Source organism: Pteropus vampyrus, unplaced genomic scaffold, assembly GCF_000151845.1.
Source record: "Pteropus vampyrus isolate Shadow unplaced genomic scaffold, Pvam_2.0 Scaffold38, whole genome shotgun sequence".
In the NCBI taxonomy this organism is placed as follows: domain Eukaryota; kingdom Metazoa; phylum Chordata; class Mammalia; order Chiroptera; family Pteropodidae; genus Pteropus; species Pteropus vampyrus.
The window spans coordinates 392,567-411,317 of record NW_011888819.1 but is presented as its reverse complement, the minus strand read 5'-3'; the positions used below and the strand labels follow the sequence as shown (position 1 = coordinate 411,317).

At 35.9% G+C, this 18,751-nt stretch overlaps 2 protein-coding genes across 2 annotated transcripts; both read right to left on the bottom strand.

The window, feature by feature from the left end:
- Positions 1 to 1,041: 1,041 nt before the first annotated feature.
- Positions 1,042 to 1,803, bottom strand: LOC105290791 (keratin-associated protein 24-1-like). The gene has a single exon (XM_011358185.2). It carries the CDS (start codon positions 1,792 to 1,794, stop codon positions 1,042 to 1,044), a length of 753 nt encoding a protein of 250 aa, XP_011356487.1. The 5' UTR covers positions 1,795 to 1,803.
- A 2,145-nt stretch (positions 1,804 to 3,948) lies between these two features.
- Positions 3,949 to 4,710, bottom strand: LOC105290790 (keratin-associated protein 24-1-like). Its single transcript, XM_011358183.2, has one exon. The coding sequence runs from the start codon at positions 4,699 to 4,701 to the stop codon at positions 3,949 to 3,951; it is 753 nt and encodes a 250-aa protein (XP_011356485.1). The 5' UTR covers positions 4,702 to 4,710.
- Between the last annotated feature and the right edge of the window lie 14,041 nt (positions 4,711 to 18,751).

Here is an 18,751-nt window from a genome sequence, read left to right as displayed (position 1 = left end):
CAAATTTTCCTATGTAAATATCAATAACAACCACTCTAAGATAGATGCCATTTAATGTGTCAAAAATAGAACAAATCAAAGTCTTAGGAATTTACATTCTACCTTTTTTATATTTTTAATTTAGAATATAAACTAGATGGCAGGAAACTAGTGCTTTGACAATGCTATGCATGTTGGCCAGAACACTGATAAAACTTTAGTGACTCTAAAATAAAATATAATAAAATCATTTTTACCAATAGAAATTAGTTTATTAACTATGAATCAGGACCTTTTCCAGAATCAGAAAGCAACAATTCAGCAGAGGATAATTATTGTAGAATCCTGAACAGAGATTATCACTACTCATGACAAATCTATAAGAGTATTTTGTCATTCTTTCAACAAATAACTTTTGTGCTACTGGTAAGGCTCTCTCTTAGGCACTGAAGACAAAAACTGAGTGTCAGGCCATTCTGTTTTAGAGCTTCTTTGAAGGAAAGAATTTGCTGAAGTTCTTCTGATTTTGAACCCGTTGGACATTGCTGCTTGCACATCCCATAATCAGCCAGTAGGGGAAGGAAGAAATAGCTGAAGTCGATATGTTTAAGAGAATGTTATCTCAGTGTATTAGCAAGATGCTAGTTCAACAGCTGACAAAACTTGACAGGAAGCAAAATGGTCTGAAAAAGGTGTGCTGGAAATAGCATTCAAACAAAGCAGTCCCCATTTCATCAAGAAAGGTAGGTGATGATTGCATAGGCAGACAAATGACAGTGACAGCAAAAAATTAGAAAGCTGGTGATGGTTGTATGTTGTGTGGAATCTCTTCAGTAAGCCCATCTCAGTAAATCTCAGAAACAGTAACATGACTTTCAGCCTTCAACTCAAAGGCCATTAATGGAGCTACAGAAAAAAAAAGCTAGCAGGTGTAGTTAATAAGTCCTGGAGATATATTTGAGGTTAATTTAACAAGATTCTTTAGACACATGAAGTAATTCAGCAGAATATTAGAGTCTGCTCTATTAAACAATTCCCAGCAGCTTTAAATGCGATACATCATCAGAAGCAATTCAGAGGTCTGCAACCACTGCATAAATACCTCAGAGGAGGGAAGGTACTTGACATGCAGCTCAGAGACCGGAAGTTTCTAGAAAAACAGCTCAATGGTTGGCAATGTATGGGCCTATAATGAGAATATTGGCAATTTCTTATTAAATAGTTTGAGGATGGGCAGCTGCTGGCAGCATAACAGGGGGATGAGAAGCCACTTGGTGTGAAGCCAAGATTTTGGTATCTTCTATACCCCAAACTACCCAGTCTGCAGTGGTATGAAGGTGGGAAACTCTTGGATAAGCAGTTAAGTTGCCCAAAGCATTGGGAGCCTTTGCTGAAGGTCTGGCCGGCTTTCTGTGCACATCGGCTGGGTGTGGAGCAATGGGATACATACCCCTTGGTCTGAGTGCATGGGCTGTAGCTGGGGCTGGGTCCGGTGTTGGTAGTTTCACAGGCAATGCATACCTTGCCCACTGCTGGAGAGTTGCAGGGTACAGAGCAGTATGATGAGTCCCAACTTGTGGTGCAGGTCCTGGGCTCACAGCTGGGAGATTCATAGCTTGGGATGTCACCATAGGTTTCTTGGCAGTTATTCAGGAGCCAGAGATTTCCTTGGTAGCTACTGGGTAAGCAGACTCCAAAGGTAGGGCTTACATCACTGGAGCAAAAACCAACAGAAGGAGTCATTGGTATGTAACGGTGAGTTCTGTAGGCTGTGCCACTGCCATTGCAATCCCCAGGATAGCCCAGAAGAGACATGGAGCCTAAGTGCACACTCAGCGATGGCCGTGAAGGGATGGTGAGGCTGTGGTCTGAGGGCTTTTATATCCTTCCCGGCGATTGCCTGCAGCCTCTCCAGACTCCCTTCCTTCTCACACAGCAACATCTCATTACTGTGTTGTTTAGCTACCACTGCTGATGTTTCCACATACATGTAAAAATAAGTTTATTTTGATTTTTCAAAGTATCAAAGAATCAAAATAAACAAAGAACCTGTATAATCACCACTTTGGCCATCAACCATCACTCATCATCCGAAGATCATCGCTTCAGTGAATAGTGATTTTAATGTTCATAGGCAAACTCTCATCTGTCGGTGGTTAACGAGAGGTAGCGTGTCTACGGTCTCCTGCAACATGGTTATTAAAAGGTTAACAAGGGTTCAAATAAAACAAGGAACCTGTACTTTTCTACTCTTGACTATAGTAAAATACGACATGACTCGATCCTATATTCTGAAATAAGCCACTTTGTCTAAACATTGTTGCTCATAAGAGAGGGTAAGACATTAAACCATTAAGACAAAGAGTCGTTCCCCCAAAATATGGATCATACTCTTAGCTGTGCCAGACCATGCGCTGGTGAAAACGACTCATCTAACATGTTTGGAGAATTCCATCTATAATACTCATTGCAATCCCAGCGAGACTTAGTGACCTACCTACACAAGGCCAAAAACGAACTTGTCTCCAAGCATCAGTGGTTGCTAAGTAACCAAGACATTTATGATATCCATTTCTTCAAGAGTTTCTGCAATATGTAATATCAAATAAGACCATTTTCTCAAGATTGTACCTTGCTAATTGATGAAAATATACATTCTACATTCTATAGTCTCTGCTGTAAAATCCAATTGCTGTAAGAAGCATAACATTTTTTAACATTTCTTCCAAAATAAGTTTTACTTATTCAAGAATAATTTTGCTTTTTTTTCTTTTCACATGGACTTTAATTTATTTCTGTGTTGATGAATGTAATTATTTTGGGTCTATACCCACAAAGGGGAGTGACTATGTTTAAAAATGTTATTTGAATAACCTATATAGTTCTTATAGGTACTGTACATATTAAAAAACACTTTTCACTTTTTATGATGAAGGCTTGAAGAAAATTTTTTTAAGATTTTAATTTAAACTAAAGAATTGACATTTTGTTCTTGAAAAGAGAAACTATAATGCATACTAATAGCCTCCACTAAATTGGAAACAGCGATGCATTTATTACAGCAATGAATTCAGACAGAGGACAGGATAAGCTATAGGGATAGTTTTTAAAAGACAGTGTCCTCAGAGAAGACAATTAGATTTTTCTCCATGTTCTCAGCTTGTCAGCTAAATTTTAAAAATGCACACCAATTTAAACCTACAGGTATTCTCCAAACATTTATTTTTAATCTGCGTTTTCTCAGCGCTTCTCCCAGTATTTACTGTGTAAGGTGACAAATTTATTCTGCAAGAAGCTTCTTTCAACAAATAACTTTTGTGCTTCTGCTACTGGTAAGGCTCTCTCTTAGGCACTGAAGACAAAAACTGAGTGTCAGGCCATTCTGTTTTAGAGCTTCTTTGAAGGAAAGAATTTGCTGAAGTTCTTCTGATTTTGAACCCGTTGGACATTGCTGCTTGCACATCCCATAATCAGCCAGTAGGGGAAGGAAGAAATAGCTCAAGTCGATATGTTTAAGAGAATGTTATCTCGGTGTATTAGCAAGATGCTAGTTCAACAGCTGACAAAACTTGACAGGAAGCAAAATGGTCTGAAAAAGGTGTGCTGGAAATAGCATTCAAACAAAGCAGGCCCCATTTCATCAAGAAAGGTAGGTGATGATTGCATAGGCAGACAAATGACGGTGACAGCAAAAAATTAGAAAGCTGGTGATGGTTGTATGTTGTGTGGAATCTCTTCAGTAAGCCCATCTCAGTAAATCTCAGAAACAGTAACATGACTTTCAGCCTTCAACTCAAAGGCCATTAATGGAGCTACAGAAAAAAAAAAGCTAGCAGGTGTAGTTAATAAGTCCTGGAGATATATTTGAGGTTAATTTAACAAGATTCTTTAGACACATGAAGTAATTCAGCAGAATATTAGAGTCTGATCTATTAAACAATTCCCAGCAGCTTTAAATGCGATACATCATCAGAAGCAATTCAGAGGTCTGCAACCACTGCATAAATACCTCAGAGGAGGGAAGGTACTTGACATGCAGCTCAGAGACCAGAAGTTTCTAGAAAAACAGCTCAATGGTTGGCAATGTATGGGCCTATAATGAGAATATTGGCAATTTCTTATTAAATAGTTTGAGGATGGGCAGCTGCTGGCAGCATAACAGGGGAATGAGAAGCCACTTGGTGTGAAGCCAAGATTTTGGTATCTTCTATACCCCAAACTACCCAGTCTGCAGTGGTATGAAGGTGGGAAACTCTTGGATAAGCAGTTAAGTTGCCCAAAGCATTGGGAGCCTTTGCTGAAGGTCTGGCCGGCTTTCTGTGCACATCGGCTGGGTGTGGAGCAATGGGATACATACCCCTTGGTCTGAGTGCATGGGCTGTAGCTGGGGCTGGGTCCGGTGTTGGTAGTTTCACAGGCAATGCATACCTTGCCCACTGCTGGAGAGTTGCAGGGTACAGAGCAGTATGATGAGTCCCAACTTGTGGTGCAGGTCCTGGGCTCACAGCTGGGAGATTCATAGCTTGGGATGTCACCATAGGTTTCTTGGCAGTTATTCAGGAGCCAGAGATTTCCTTGGTAGCTACTGGGTAAGCAGACTCCAAAGGTAGGGCTTACATCACTGGAGCAAAAACCAACAGAAGGAGTCATTGGTATGTAACGGTGAGTTCTGTAGGCTGTGCCACTGCCATTGCAATCCCCAGGATAGCCCAGAAGAGACATGGAGCCTAAGTGCACACTCAGCGATGGCCGTGAAGGGATGGTGAGGCTGTGGTCTGAGGGCTTTTATATCCTTCCCGGCGATTGCCTGCAGCCTCTCCAGACTCCCTTCCTTCTCACACAGCAACATCTCATTACTGTGTTGTTTAGCTACCACTGCTGATGTTTCCACATACATGTAAAAATAAGTTTATTTTGATTTTTCAAAGTATCAAAGAATCAAAATAAACAAAGAACCTGTATAATCACCACTTTGGCCATCAACCATCACTCATCATCCGAAGATCATCGCTTCAGTGAATAGTGATTTTAATGTTCATAGGCAAACTCTCATCTGTCGGTGGTTAACGAGAGGTAGCGTGTCTACGGTCTCCTGCAACATGGTTATTAAAAGGTTAACAAGGGTTCAAATAAAACAAGGAACCTGTACTTTTCTACTCTTGACTATAGTAAAATACGACATGACTCGATCCTATATTCTGAAATAAGCCACTTTGTCTAAACATTGTTGCTCATAAGAGAGGGTAAGACATTAAACCATTAAGACAAAGAGTCGTTCCCCCAAAATATGGATCATACTCTTAGCTGTGCCAGACCATGCGCTGGTGAAAACGTCTCATCTAACATGTTTGGAGAATTCCATCTATAATACTCATTGCAATCCCAGCGAGACTTAGTGACCTACCTACACAAGGCCAAAAACGAACTTGTCTCCAAGCATCAGTGGTTGCTAAGTAACCAAGACATTTATGATATCCATTTCTTCAAGAGTTTCTGCAATATGTAATATCAAATAAGACCATTTTCTCAAGATTGTACCTTGCTAATTGATGAAAATATACATTCTACATTCTATAGTCTCTGCTGTAAAATCCAATTGCTGTAAGAAGCATAACATTTTTTAACATTTCTTCCAAAATAAGTTTTACTTATTCAAGAATAATTTTGCTTTTTTTTCTTTTCACATGGACTTTAATTTATTTCTGTGTTGATGAATGTAATTATTTTGGGTCTATACCCACAAAGGGGAGTGACTATGTTTAAAAATGTTATTTGAATAACCTATATAGTTCTTATAGGTACTGTACATATTAAAAAACACTTTTCACTTTTTATGATGAAGGCTTGAAGAAAATTTTTTTAAGATTTTAATTTAAACTAAAGAATTGACATTTTGTTCTTGAAAAGAGAAACTATAATGCATACTAATAGCCTCCACTAAATTGGAAACAGCGATGCATTTATTACAGCAATGAGTTCAGACAGAGGACAGGATAAGCTATAGGGATAGTTTTTAAAAGACAGTGTCCTCAGAGAAGACAATTAGATTTTTCTCCATGTTCTCAGCTTGTCAGCTAAATTTTAAAAATGCACACCAATTTAAACCTACAGGTATTCTCCAAACATTTATTTTTAATCTGCGTTTTCTCAGCGCTTCTCCCAGTATTTACTGTGTAAGGTGACAAATTTATTCTGCAAGAAGCTCTTTACTAAGCAAATCTTGCTGTCTTGTGAAGTGTCCCTCAGGTAAAAATGGTCAGGATCAGGGAATGATATTTCCAGCAAATTGTTTGGCTATAGAGCATCCTGAGATTTTGTGCAGAAATGCTCAGTCCTGAGACAGGCAAAATAGAAAATAAAATACATAAGGCAGTTGATGGCCAACTTTCTACTAAGTTACTGGATCCTCGTAATATATAGAAGATTCCAGTTGATGGACCTTTATTTCTGCATCTCTGTTATACCATAGTTACTGCTAGTCTTATTTTAGGCTTCTTTGTAGTGGATTTAAAGAGAAAAAATGAATAAGTCAGTCAACTGTAATGGCAGAGTATTTTAAATTAATAGTATTCACACTAGTGTAAGTCCAACACAATAAATAATGTAGAGTAACCAATATTTGCAGCATGAGTCTTTACAACATGTTTACATTTATTTTGGCATAGTTAATACTCTAAACAGTTGAGATTTGCAAAGGCAGAGTTAGCTGAACTCCTCACATTTGCTTTTATGGTTTAATTTCTTACCCACTCATCACACTCATAGATAACCATCGCTTCCCACTCATCCATCATTTTCTGTGAATTATAACTCTACAGAGTCGTCTTCTACTTTAGTCTCCACCCTGGCAAGAGACTGAGCAGACAGCATCAGTAACAGTGCAAGTATCAAGTTCACAACAATGATAGATTTAAGCAAGAAGTAAGGAATATTGTCCCTTGGGTGGCATTGCCCTATAAAGGCTTTGGACAAAAATATTCATTACTCTGTTTTCACTTAATTACTAGAAGAATCTTTCCTTCCATTGATTCTCCTATTTGTAATATTTTCTATATGTGGAAAGCTGAATAGAATTACTCCACCACGATGCCTGCTTCCTAATCCTCAGAATGCATGAATATTACCTTATGTAACAAAAGGAACTCTGCAGACGTGATTAAGTTAAAGATCTTGAGATGAATTATCTTGGTGAGCCCTATATCATTACAGAAGTCCTTATAAAAAAGGAGTCAGTAGATCAGAGAGAGAGAAAGCAAAGAGATGATAAAAGCAGAGATTTGAGCAATGCTGCCATAACTGAAGGAACGCCAGCAACTTCTAAAAGCTGGAAGATGCAGGAAGCAAATTTTCTTCTACAGACTGTGGAAGCAATCAGCCCTGTTGACACCTTGACTTTAGTTCAGTAAAACTGATTTTGCACTTTGGCCTCCAAAACTGTAAGAGAATAAATTTCTGTTGTTTTAAACTGCCAAGTTTGTGGTAATTTGTTACAGTGGCAATAGGAAATGAATACATTTTGTCAGAAAACTATAACTAACTCTAACTGATAGTCTTTATGTAGTTTGAGGAGTTTGTACCCTACATCCAGAGCAAGTTTAAGATGCAAGAAATAAGCTTTTTAGCCATCAGGTAATTTTAAGAAATTTCCATGCCTTCTGAAGAATAAGAAAAAAACTCCCTTGTCTAATGAGGCAGCAGATTCTTTGCAACTCATTAAAGAAGAGTTATGAAACTGTTTTCCAGTCTTTTCCAAAGATTAAGAATCCTTTAGGGTAAACACAGAAGATCAAATAAAGCTAAATGTTCCAGTAAATGGCTCTTAAAAATAAAATAATGGAGGTCATCTTCTAACCCTTTAGGTCATGATGAAACTTTATCTTCCTTTTTTGCTAATATATATATATACAATTTTGTTCTATTTCCACTTGCCAGAGTGCTGTTAAATGATACAACAGCGATCCTATGATTCAAAACAGCAAATTATATGCAAATCCACACTTACACAGCGATTAAATTGTAAATATTGAGTCAAAATTATTCTTATACTTAGCAGTGGTAACCTAAAATGGTGGACTCCCTTGCTACTTTTGCATATAAATCATAAATAATTTCAAAAGCTGAAGAGCAGATGAGCAAAATTAAAAATTTAAATAAATGAAGATAAGGTTTATTTTAAATAACATGAATGAGTGGAAAGACAGGAATGTTAGTTTGATTTGTATTTAACTTTTCAGAAAAACAGAATGAATATAATGAAATACAGGATATAATAAGAATTAAACATTTGAGATGGAACTGTCATGACTGTGACTTAATGAGTTATAAATTACCCCCTATTTAGTAATATTTAGATGTATTAGTGTGTAACCTTGGAAAATTGTTCTCTCTCAATACCTCAGTACTTGCTTATGTAAAACCATAGTTAATAGCATCCACTATGTGAGACTGTTGTGAGGATGGAATGAGATAATAAATGTGAAAATATCTAAGAAAAGGCATGGCACACAGTAGATGCAAATTAAATGTTACTTTTCTTTCTGATTTCCTAATGCTTTAATTTAGAAAATTTCGTTCACCCATTAGACTAAATACGCTATTACTATTAATTTACTTTGATGTTGCAAATACACAGTCCTGCAATAATCTTTGTCTCCTCTAAAAGTCAATGCCAACAATGAACAGTTCTACTCCATATAGTTAAGAAAAATGCCAGGCCTGACAACAGAATACTAATGGTTCCTCTTAGTCAACACATATTCTCTGTGTCATGTATCATTGTTAAAAATAAAGGCTTAATCTGCTGATTTCCTGAGTTCTAATCTTATCTCTGATGCTTACTTGGAGTATTAATTAACTACCAAATGTTTCTGTAACTCTATTACAGAAGTTAATAATAGTATTTTCTTCATAGCTGTCTGTGAGGATTAAATGAGTCAGTCAAGCAAAGGTTATGAAATGTAGTTAATATATAATTGATGTTAACTTTTATCATTATCATCGGCCTATAATCTTTGTTATTATAACAATAATTGTTTTATTATAGGATCTCATCTAAAGCCTATACATTTTGTATGAGTACATCAGAACTAAAAAAGAGGGAAAATAAACAAATGCACCAGAGGAGGCTAAGTTTTAGGCTAGACAACTTGCTCTGATCTATATGTTAGATATTGAATATATATATATATATATTCAATATCTATAAATTATACACACATATAATTTAATTTGGAGGAATTGAATTCATTGAAGGTATTTCCTACCATCTACATGGGAATTAAAACTCACAAAGTTTTCACTGATGTAAGTGCATATACCATTAAAAGTAGTCAACCCAGAGAGAAAGGTGGGCTATGGCTGAGGCAGAGAAGAAATACATAGTTTTATTTTCAGTTTACACTTGGTAGTTCTAAAGTTGAAGATTATAGTCACCAAATTATTGACAACTTCCAAATGACTTCTAGATTAGTCATCATCTAACTGAAGAAGACTGTAGGTAATATGAGGATAAAGGAAATCTTTGAAATCTAACTAAGTGGGTCTTTGGGCAAGTTGCTTGACTTATTTGAATTTCCTTTATCTGCAAAAATGGGGAGAATAATATTTTTATAGATATATTCGTAGGAGACTACTAATTATCTAGTGGTAAGGTAGCACACTGAAAGTAATCAATATGGTGGGTATGAGAAGTTTCTTGTACAAAGAATAGTTCCTACTGAGTACATGAAAGAACTAAATAGTTACACACACACACACACACACACACACGAGAGAAATAAGTTCCAAGTAATAGTAATGTTCTCTATGCCAAGATTTATGAAGGTGTAAGGAAAAGCTTCTTAAATTTAACTCAAAAAGAAAAAATAACATTGTACTTTCTATTGTTCAGAACTAAACTTTATGTAACCCCTTTGTGGGTAACCCCATAAGGTAGAGTGGACATTGTGACTTACCCTGTTCAATAATATATTAGAAGACACATATAGAGTTGGTGGGTAATTTTCTTACTATCTTGCCCCTGCATATAATATTCTAGATAGTGAAAATTCTTTACTCCCGGATCCAAGAACGAGGGTGATTTTGTAGCTTAAACAATGAATGTGTAATATGAGAGCTAAAGAAACCATTTCAATTTTAAGCTTCTGGAATTTTCAAGTGTTTTGTTGCTGTGATAAAACATAGTCTATTCTGACTAAAGAACCTTTATAATTCTACTTTTAAGTGTTAGGAAATACAGTGCACATTTAATTCTCAACTAGTATGACACGTTTAATCAGGACCTTGGATGCATTAGTCTTGCTTGCTCTTTTTCAGATTATTTTGCTTTTTTAAAAAAAATTTAGCAAAAGTTAAAAGGCTTTTACTTCATTGTAAATAATAAAGAATAAAAAGATACTATTATTTGAAACGATTATATTTAGAGATAGCCATAATGACTTTTTTTTCTACTTAACGGAACATGTTAATGGCATAGAAATCAAGAATCCTGATAGCAAGAATGTTCTGGTGACTAAATCAGGATTTAAAATCACTTAGAATTTGATCAAGTAAAAAAGTACAGAATAAAACACTAACTGAACTAGAAGCACAATGATCCATCAACTTAAAGACAATTCATCAACCTAAAGATGATATCTCTTACAAAACTATCTAGCAAGATGCTGGAATGACAATTCAGCATCATCTTCTAGTAAATGGAGATTACTAAATCCCAAAGGAAGAAGAAGCTGTTTGGAAACTTTTGTATATATAGGGAACAGGTTGAAAACTATTAGACATATAGTCCATCTGTCTGAAGCTGGAAACATAATCTAGAGGTTGATAACCACGGGAGAAATTATCTCAAAGTCTGGCAGGTACTGGATACAAAATTCATTGGTCGATATTCACAGCTCTGAGGTTGACAGCTGTAAGAGCCGATTCTGGGCGTAACAACTACTGGACAAATAGTTCTGAGGTCTATTATATGTTGATGATTGACGGGAACTGGAGAGATAAGAACTGATGGGAAAACAACTGGTTGCTTTGCAGGGCTTGGAGACACAGTAACTAATGAAAAGATAGCAAGAAATTTCACAGGTTGTGGGCACACAGCTGGATGGTTGGTAGCTGAAAGTTGGCCAGAGGTGTCTAGGAAGTTCTCCAGAAACCATGTTCTGTTTTGGTTGGGAGAGCAGAGAGCATCACCACAGTTCACACCAGTAGAGTACAGAGTAGTGAAGGAGGTAACCAGATCATGGCAGTAACTTCCAAAAGAGTGAGAACTATAGGGTGCTATAGACCAGCAGATGTTGTATAACATAGTAGAATCTGAAGTAAGGATTTCAGGTAAGCCCAAAACAGCAGCTTATTTAAGTCTACATAAAACTAAACCAGATTGCCCATATCCCTTGGTGATGATCTATCTGGATTGTCCTCCTCCCATATTTTATATCGATTTGCATCATAACATCTCTTTAGCTCATTGTCGTGCAGACTATAAAGATGACTTTCCGCCCATCCCAAAATAAGTCCAGTTTTTATCTTCTATAAATCTTCCATCTTAATTTTTCCCTTGTTTATCAGGCTTGAGAATGTATGCTATAATCACCCGTACATTTTACCTGTTATGCTTCTGTTTCTACCCCTCAATAATGCTTAATTAAAAAGAGTCCATATGGAGGATGTTTATTCTAATCATCATCCACAAGGAACAACCTAGTTAGAAAGGCAGAGTCTTCATCTTTGAAGAAGAGAATGTTGTAATATTTTGAGGAAGTGTTGATGTACTAAAATAGTTCCTGTATTTTGGATTTGCCAGATGGAAAATGTTTTACTGTCTTCTATATGTTTAATACTCAACTGAGAATATAATTGTGTGATGTTGTTCTCTGGATATCTGTCTTGACAGTCAATTTCATGTGATTATCTTAGAGTACATCTTAAAGGACTCTACCCTGACAACCTAATATTTTTCATATTTAAATTTGAGTCTGATTTCCAAAGACTTGAGGTAATGTATGTAATAGTTCTACATTGTAACACTTATGACATACTTGTTTTTACTAGTAAAAATGTCATACATTTCTATTGGTGGCATTCAACTAAAAGGATAATCATGATAACAAAAGCCATCAACTTGTACACTAGCATTTCAGAATTAATGAATATCTTCACTTGAGATAATTTACTTAGACAATTTAATATTTATGCAATTAAACTGAGCAAGGATTAAGCAAAATTTTAATATCACAGAGAGAAAGATGTCTGAAGTATTCTTAGTTGGACGCCATGAAAATAACAATCTCTGGGCCTTACTTTGGATTCTCCCACAAAGATGTAAGTTAATATTTATAAACACCTATTTCCTAGAGTCAGAAGTCTTCTTAAATCAGAACTATCTCTTTTCAACATGCTTCCCAAGTAGTCAAAGATGATATAGTTGAGAATAAGTGGAGAAGAGTAAAGATTCCAAGTAGCCACTTGGCCTCTGAAAGCATCATTGATGATCTTTTTGGTGGTTGCTTTTCTGTTACACAGTAGTCTCAGTTCCTTTCAAAAACATGGCCTAAGGAAAGTATGGTGACATCAGTAGCAATGAAGTCACTTTCCTTCTGCACAATCCTTTTTTTCCCACCATTCCTGTTGTCCCTGTGTTGCCCATTGAAGAGCCTGGAAGGCTGACATATTTTTCCTGAGGAACGATATTGAAAAAGCTTACAGAGCTTTTCAAGGAAAAGTGAGGAGATCTCACACACCTATGTAAGCATGCAGGGTATGTGCATGGGAGGATGGTGAGCACACTTACAATTTTCTTGATATTTTATTTGTATATATTTTTGAATCATCACAAAAAGCAGAACATTTGGTGCAGAGGGAATGTAAGGTCTTTCCTCTGAATTTCCCTTTTTTTGTTTCAGGTAGGGGAAGAAATAATATTCGACATCTCACGGGGAGAATTTTCAAAGTAGTATACCACATTCCTTCTCAAAGAAGCTTCAAATCCCTTCACATCAGTGTGAGGCCTATTGCTGGTAAAAAATAGAAATAAAAATAACAGATAGATTGAAACCATGGAGAGTTAAGTGTTTGAGAGGTTTATTTGACAATTCTCCCATCTCCTCTGAGAACGTTAAGCCCTCCAGATAAATGAAATCTCTCAAACTCTTATATGCTTCCAAAGAAAATTCTTCCTCTCACTTGGGTAACTCCCAACCGAAACTATTTTTTTGTGTGTGCCACACCTACATTCCTCATGATTTAGTTTAAGATTCTCTTTGCTTTTTTTGTACTTTATAAAATTCAAAAACAAGTGGTAACCAACTAGTCTATAAAACTTCTCCCTCAGTATGTAGACATACTACATATGTATGAGCTTCAAAAAGGCGACTAAAATCTTTCTTTCTAATCCATAGTGAAAATAGATTTGGTCTTCATTAGACTGTGATTGAAATGTATCTGACACTGGTGAGGCTAGAGTTATCAAGATGCAAGACAAGTCATTGAGAAAAGCCTGGTATCGTGAACCATTTATCACATCTTTATGACAAAAACAGGAGCGACCACCACACATACCTAGCTGACATGTGTTTTAATTTATTATTTTTAACTCCATTTGTAATACCTCCCATTGTCTACAGAAACATTCTTAAGTTTGTTATATCTCCATGTAGTTGGTTGGCTCAATAGTCTGAGATTTAAAAATAAACAAACAAAAAAACAACTGAGAAGTTAAATCTTTTGTTAGAGACAATTGATTGAGGATATAATGAAATGAATATAAAACAAAGAAAATTACATCTGAGAGTTTGTGATTTTTCTTTTTCACATAATAGTTAATTAACACTTTTAATTAATTAACTGAATCTTACCTAGAGTTCATAATTCTAATACGTTCCCTAAATTTTCTTTCAAGTTCTTTGTAAAGCACAGATTTCTATGCCCCTCTGCAACTACATGATAAAGTCCATACATCTGAACAGGGTACATAGGATTTTCAATATCTGGCACCAAGATATTTTCTCAGCCTCTCTCCATTACCCTACTCTAGGACCCCCATATTTCAGTTTTATTTAAATACTCAAAATATCTGAAAACTCAGCTTTAAATCTCAGACTTTGCACGAGCATCTCCCCTTCTGGAACACCTTCCCTCCTGTGCCACCTGAGCGTGACTGCATTGCTTATAGCAGATGAGGAATCACTGTTTCAGAGATACTTTCTGCATCTCTACTCATGTTCATGCGTGATGCCTCGAACACTCCATTCGATTTTCTCTTGCTGATACAGGAATTGAAAGTCATTTTCATATTGGCTTAATTGTCCTGGTTGTAGGAAGAGTTAGTTAGGGATGGGATACACTTTGTCAATTCCTCACTCATCCTTTCTTAAAAATATGATGACTTTTTCATATTGACCCCAATATGGAAATTGGGAATTTCTTTGTTTTTGTCATGCATATATCAACTTGTCCCAGAAGAAACACTCAAGGAGTTGACAGCAACATCTGGTGTATCATCATATTTTAAACATTTATTAATTTCAATGTATACAGTAGGCAAATAATATGAACTATGAGCCACATCTGGAAGGCGAGTGTTCCCTGCCCTGTCGTCACAGTGCAAGTTGAAAATACTGAACACGATAAGGTTTGGTAAACAAAAGCAAGAGCATCAAATGCCTGAATTCTGCAAAACAATAAAATTATATTTTTCATAGTTGTAAATCAAAACTTTAGGTATAATGTGGCAGTAGGTGGGGATTTTCTTTTTCTACTCAAATCTATCTCAGATTAGTGCTTGTCCCAAGACTATCACATGCTCTACCAATTTCATGTTTTCCTCTTCTTCCTGGACACACAATTATGTTATGTCTAATAGCCTCTCATGGTTAGATAAGGCCAAGAGACTGAATTACATAATTAACTCCAAAGAAATGCAGCTCTTAGGGTCATCTTTGTAGTCATGGATGAGGGTTTCCTTCTGACTGTTCCTTGCTCAGTATTGTTAGGAGAATAAAGGTTTGTTTAAACCATCATATATCGGGGTGGAGGGGGGACTTATTTTGTTAAAACACTTAACCTACTCTAACTAGTAAAGTCCTTGTAAGACCACATTTGCTATTACCTGAAGGATTCTAATGCCAATCCCCAAATGTACCCATATCCTGCATGACAGTTTCAGAGTCATATTGTTTTATATACTTTAGTATTTTTTCATGTCTCTTTTAATAAACATGTTTTTTTTACGTCTAGACACTTTTAATATTCTACACACCTAATCCAGAGTACAAAAATCATCAATGTTGCATAACCCAAGAGAATAACTATACACAAAATAAGGCACACATAAATAACAAATAAAGAGCACAGTTTGAATGCCAAGCTGTGCTTTAATTAGGAAAAAAATAGAGGAAACAAATTTGATCTAGGCTGAAAAATATCAAACTTTTTGCTATTTTTGTTTGTAAAAGTAAGTAATAAGAATTCCTAAAGCAAGATCTTGTTAAAGAGATTTAGTACAGAATTATAAGAGTTAGCATAACCCATGTAGAATAGGAAGAGCCATCGACGTGAACCGGAATGCTCTCTCAGACAGTAAACATGAGTTTGCTTCCAGCTATTCATAATGACCTTTAATAAGGGTATTACCAGTCACTCAAGGGAGGCAATTGTTTGCATAGTTTATCAGTCTATAGCAGGCAGACATGTAGCTAAGAGGTTGGCATCCATAGAGCAGATATCTCAGGGGTTGATGTCATAGGAAAGGTAGCTCAGGTTGATGGTCATAGGTCAGGTAGCTCAGAGGTTGACAGTCAGAGGACTGGCAACTTGTAAAATAACAACTCAAAGTTTGTCTACAGGATGCTGGATGAAAGGAATTGGAACCACAAGATGCCACCGGAAGACAGCTAGTTGCTTGGTGGCATCTGAACACATCAGAAACATTTGGAGAGCAGCCTGAAGACCTCCAGACGCTGCTTCACAACTGGTTGATTGATAGCATGTGGATTCACTGTGGGGCTCATGATAGTTGTCATGGAGTGAGTTGCTGCCCAGGCTTCTACTACGAGAGCAGGGGGCATCTCCACAGCCCACCTCAGTGGAGCAGAGAGCACTGGGCGAGGTGACAGGAACACGGCAGGAATTCCCAAGGGAGTGAGAGTTGTGGTTTCTAGAGTAGCAATTATTGCAAACATGGTAGAGTTAGAAGGTCCAACCTTGATTAAATTGAAAAGATCAGGAGCTGAAGTGATTGTTACTTGTCGGATCTATCATTTATGTATCTTTGCTGCTGGGTGTTGGTTCCCTCTGTAGCCCATCCTCCTCCTCACATTTCAGAACTGTTTCTATGGCATATCGTTAGAATGTTATTTAGTTGTCTACCAAGCAGTTCTCCCACCAACCTATAAAATATGTAATGTCTGTATCAGACCCTTCAGATAACTGTCATTCCAAAGTCAATTTTGTCTTTTTTTGCTCAATTCTTCTCACAGTATGGGTCAACTGCCTCTTTAGGAATCATGTTTGTTTATTAGCCTTGTAAAGTTGCTGTTAAAAACTCATAAATGAATTCACGCAATTGGGAAAAATTATTTATGGCCATCTTATTTCATAAAACCAAAATATGTATATGTAAATACTTAACATTAATAATGCATTTTTAGAAGTGATAAATGTTGAAATTTTTTAATTTTGGAATTGAAAAATATTTTGCATTCTTTGGAGATACAATCTAAAATCAAAACCTAATTTGTCCTCAGGATATCATATTTAAATGTGTCTTTCCCAGTGAAGTATGGTAACCTAAAAAGCTTTGACAATCTTTGCTAATATCCACATCCAAAGAGACTACCTGTCACTGTTTTATCTTTTATTAGTGTGAAACTAAAGGTGTTAAGCACATATATTTTGATAGATGCTATATAAAAATGAGGCCATATCTCCTTGGAGACTTATCTAAGTGAATTTCAGCATATTATTGAACATATATAGGGAGTTTTTATGTTTATAACTTGTTCCTAATATTACTATTTTTATCTATGGTTATCTTCTCATACATAAATGTTTTTGACATAATTCATATTTTTCTGATCTTTTAATTAAGAAAGACAATCTAATTTATGATTGAGTCATTTCCCAAGGCTTTTTTTTTTTTTTTTATCTGTTGATTATCTGAAATCAGAATGTATTTATACATGAAAAGAAAGTGAAAATTCCTGGACTAGTCTACCAAAAAGAAAAAAGCGTTTTAGCTTGATAATGTTACTGAACTCTATAACTCAATCTTGACCACATTATTTGGATAAATTGACTTTGTTAAGTTCCTTGAGGAGTTTCAGTTGAGGAGGTGGCTTCTATCATTGTTTCTCTGAAAACGTGCTTTTGATGGCACATACTGATTTGGAAAAATAATATATAGAATAGTGTTCTTGACTCTAGCTCTCAATATCGAGATCATTTGAATGGTAAAGCACAAGAGCTGACATTTGTAGCCAGGACTCATGAGTTTGGCACTATCTGGTTATAATGCTCTCACATGTAACTTTTCTGAGCTTCACTTCCCACATATGCAAAATGGGCACATTAAACACCATCTTATTAGTATCTTTCAGGGTTTAATTTTTAAAAATGTATATGAAAGGCTCTGACCATTGTCCACTTAGTAGTGGGTTTGAGGTCACCGTGACTGAGAGATGAGGCACAGCAATCATGGTCAAGGTGAATTCGAGTCACTTTTTTAGATTACTGACACATACTGTCTTTTTAAACAACAGCTTATGAAAAAAGGCAAACCTTTGCCTAGAGACAAGAGTCATTCCTCAGTTAAGAGGACACAAATTGCCGAACTTTCCTGCTAGAAGATCTAAAAATCTCTCAAGGCTCATTTGTGTGAATTTAGTAATTAGATAGGTCTTCTCCCTAATTACCACATCAGAAAACTTCCATACTGGCATCGAGTGCACATCTACTCCCGTGTATTTATATTCAAAAGCTGCATTTATATGGAATGCTTATAATAGCGATAGCATTATAAATGCATATTTTTGTCTTTGGAGAAACTAAAAAATGGAGTGTGTCAGGATTAATTCTCCTTACTGAGTAAAGAATTTTTTTTTTTGTAATTAATAACAAACTTAACCTTACTTACATTGATGTTTAAAGATTTATTTTTAAAGATGAACCAACTAACCATTTACTCTAAAACATGGGTACCACAGGCAACACATTTTTCTGATCTTGAATGTGCTGTTCTTTAATCATATGTGACCGTCAAACCAATTAAGTTCCCAGGTACGCACAAAAGTTTGAGTGTCGCCATGATTAATGCCGCAGGGTGGAATTATTCTTTAAATTTATCAATAGCTAACAATGGAATAGTACTGTTGTGTTATTATATAAGATATTCTGGATTATTATTCTCCATGGGTAGATCCTCACCACCAGAAACCAATAGCATAACTAATTGGTCTTCATTGTAAATAAGGAGTTTTTCCTTTTTGTTATTCAGTTAGTACACAAGTCCATATTTGGTGAAGTAAATAATGCTAACTTACCTACAATATATTGTATTTACAAGTTTCTTTGTAGATAAAATGTCAAAGTAAAAAAAAATAATAATTAAAAAATATTATTTCTCCCCTGAGGCCACAGAAATATAACAGAAAAAAACAAAAACAAAAACAAAACACTACCCTATTTGTGCCCTATTCAACTGCCTTCTAAGATGGATTTACTTACATGGATGTCAGTTTGTTCTTTTGGGCACATGAATTGGTTTATATGTCTCAGTTTG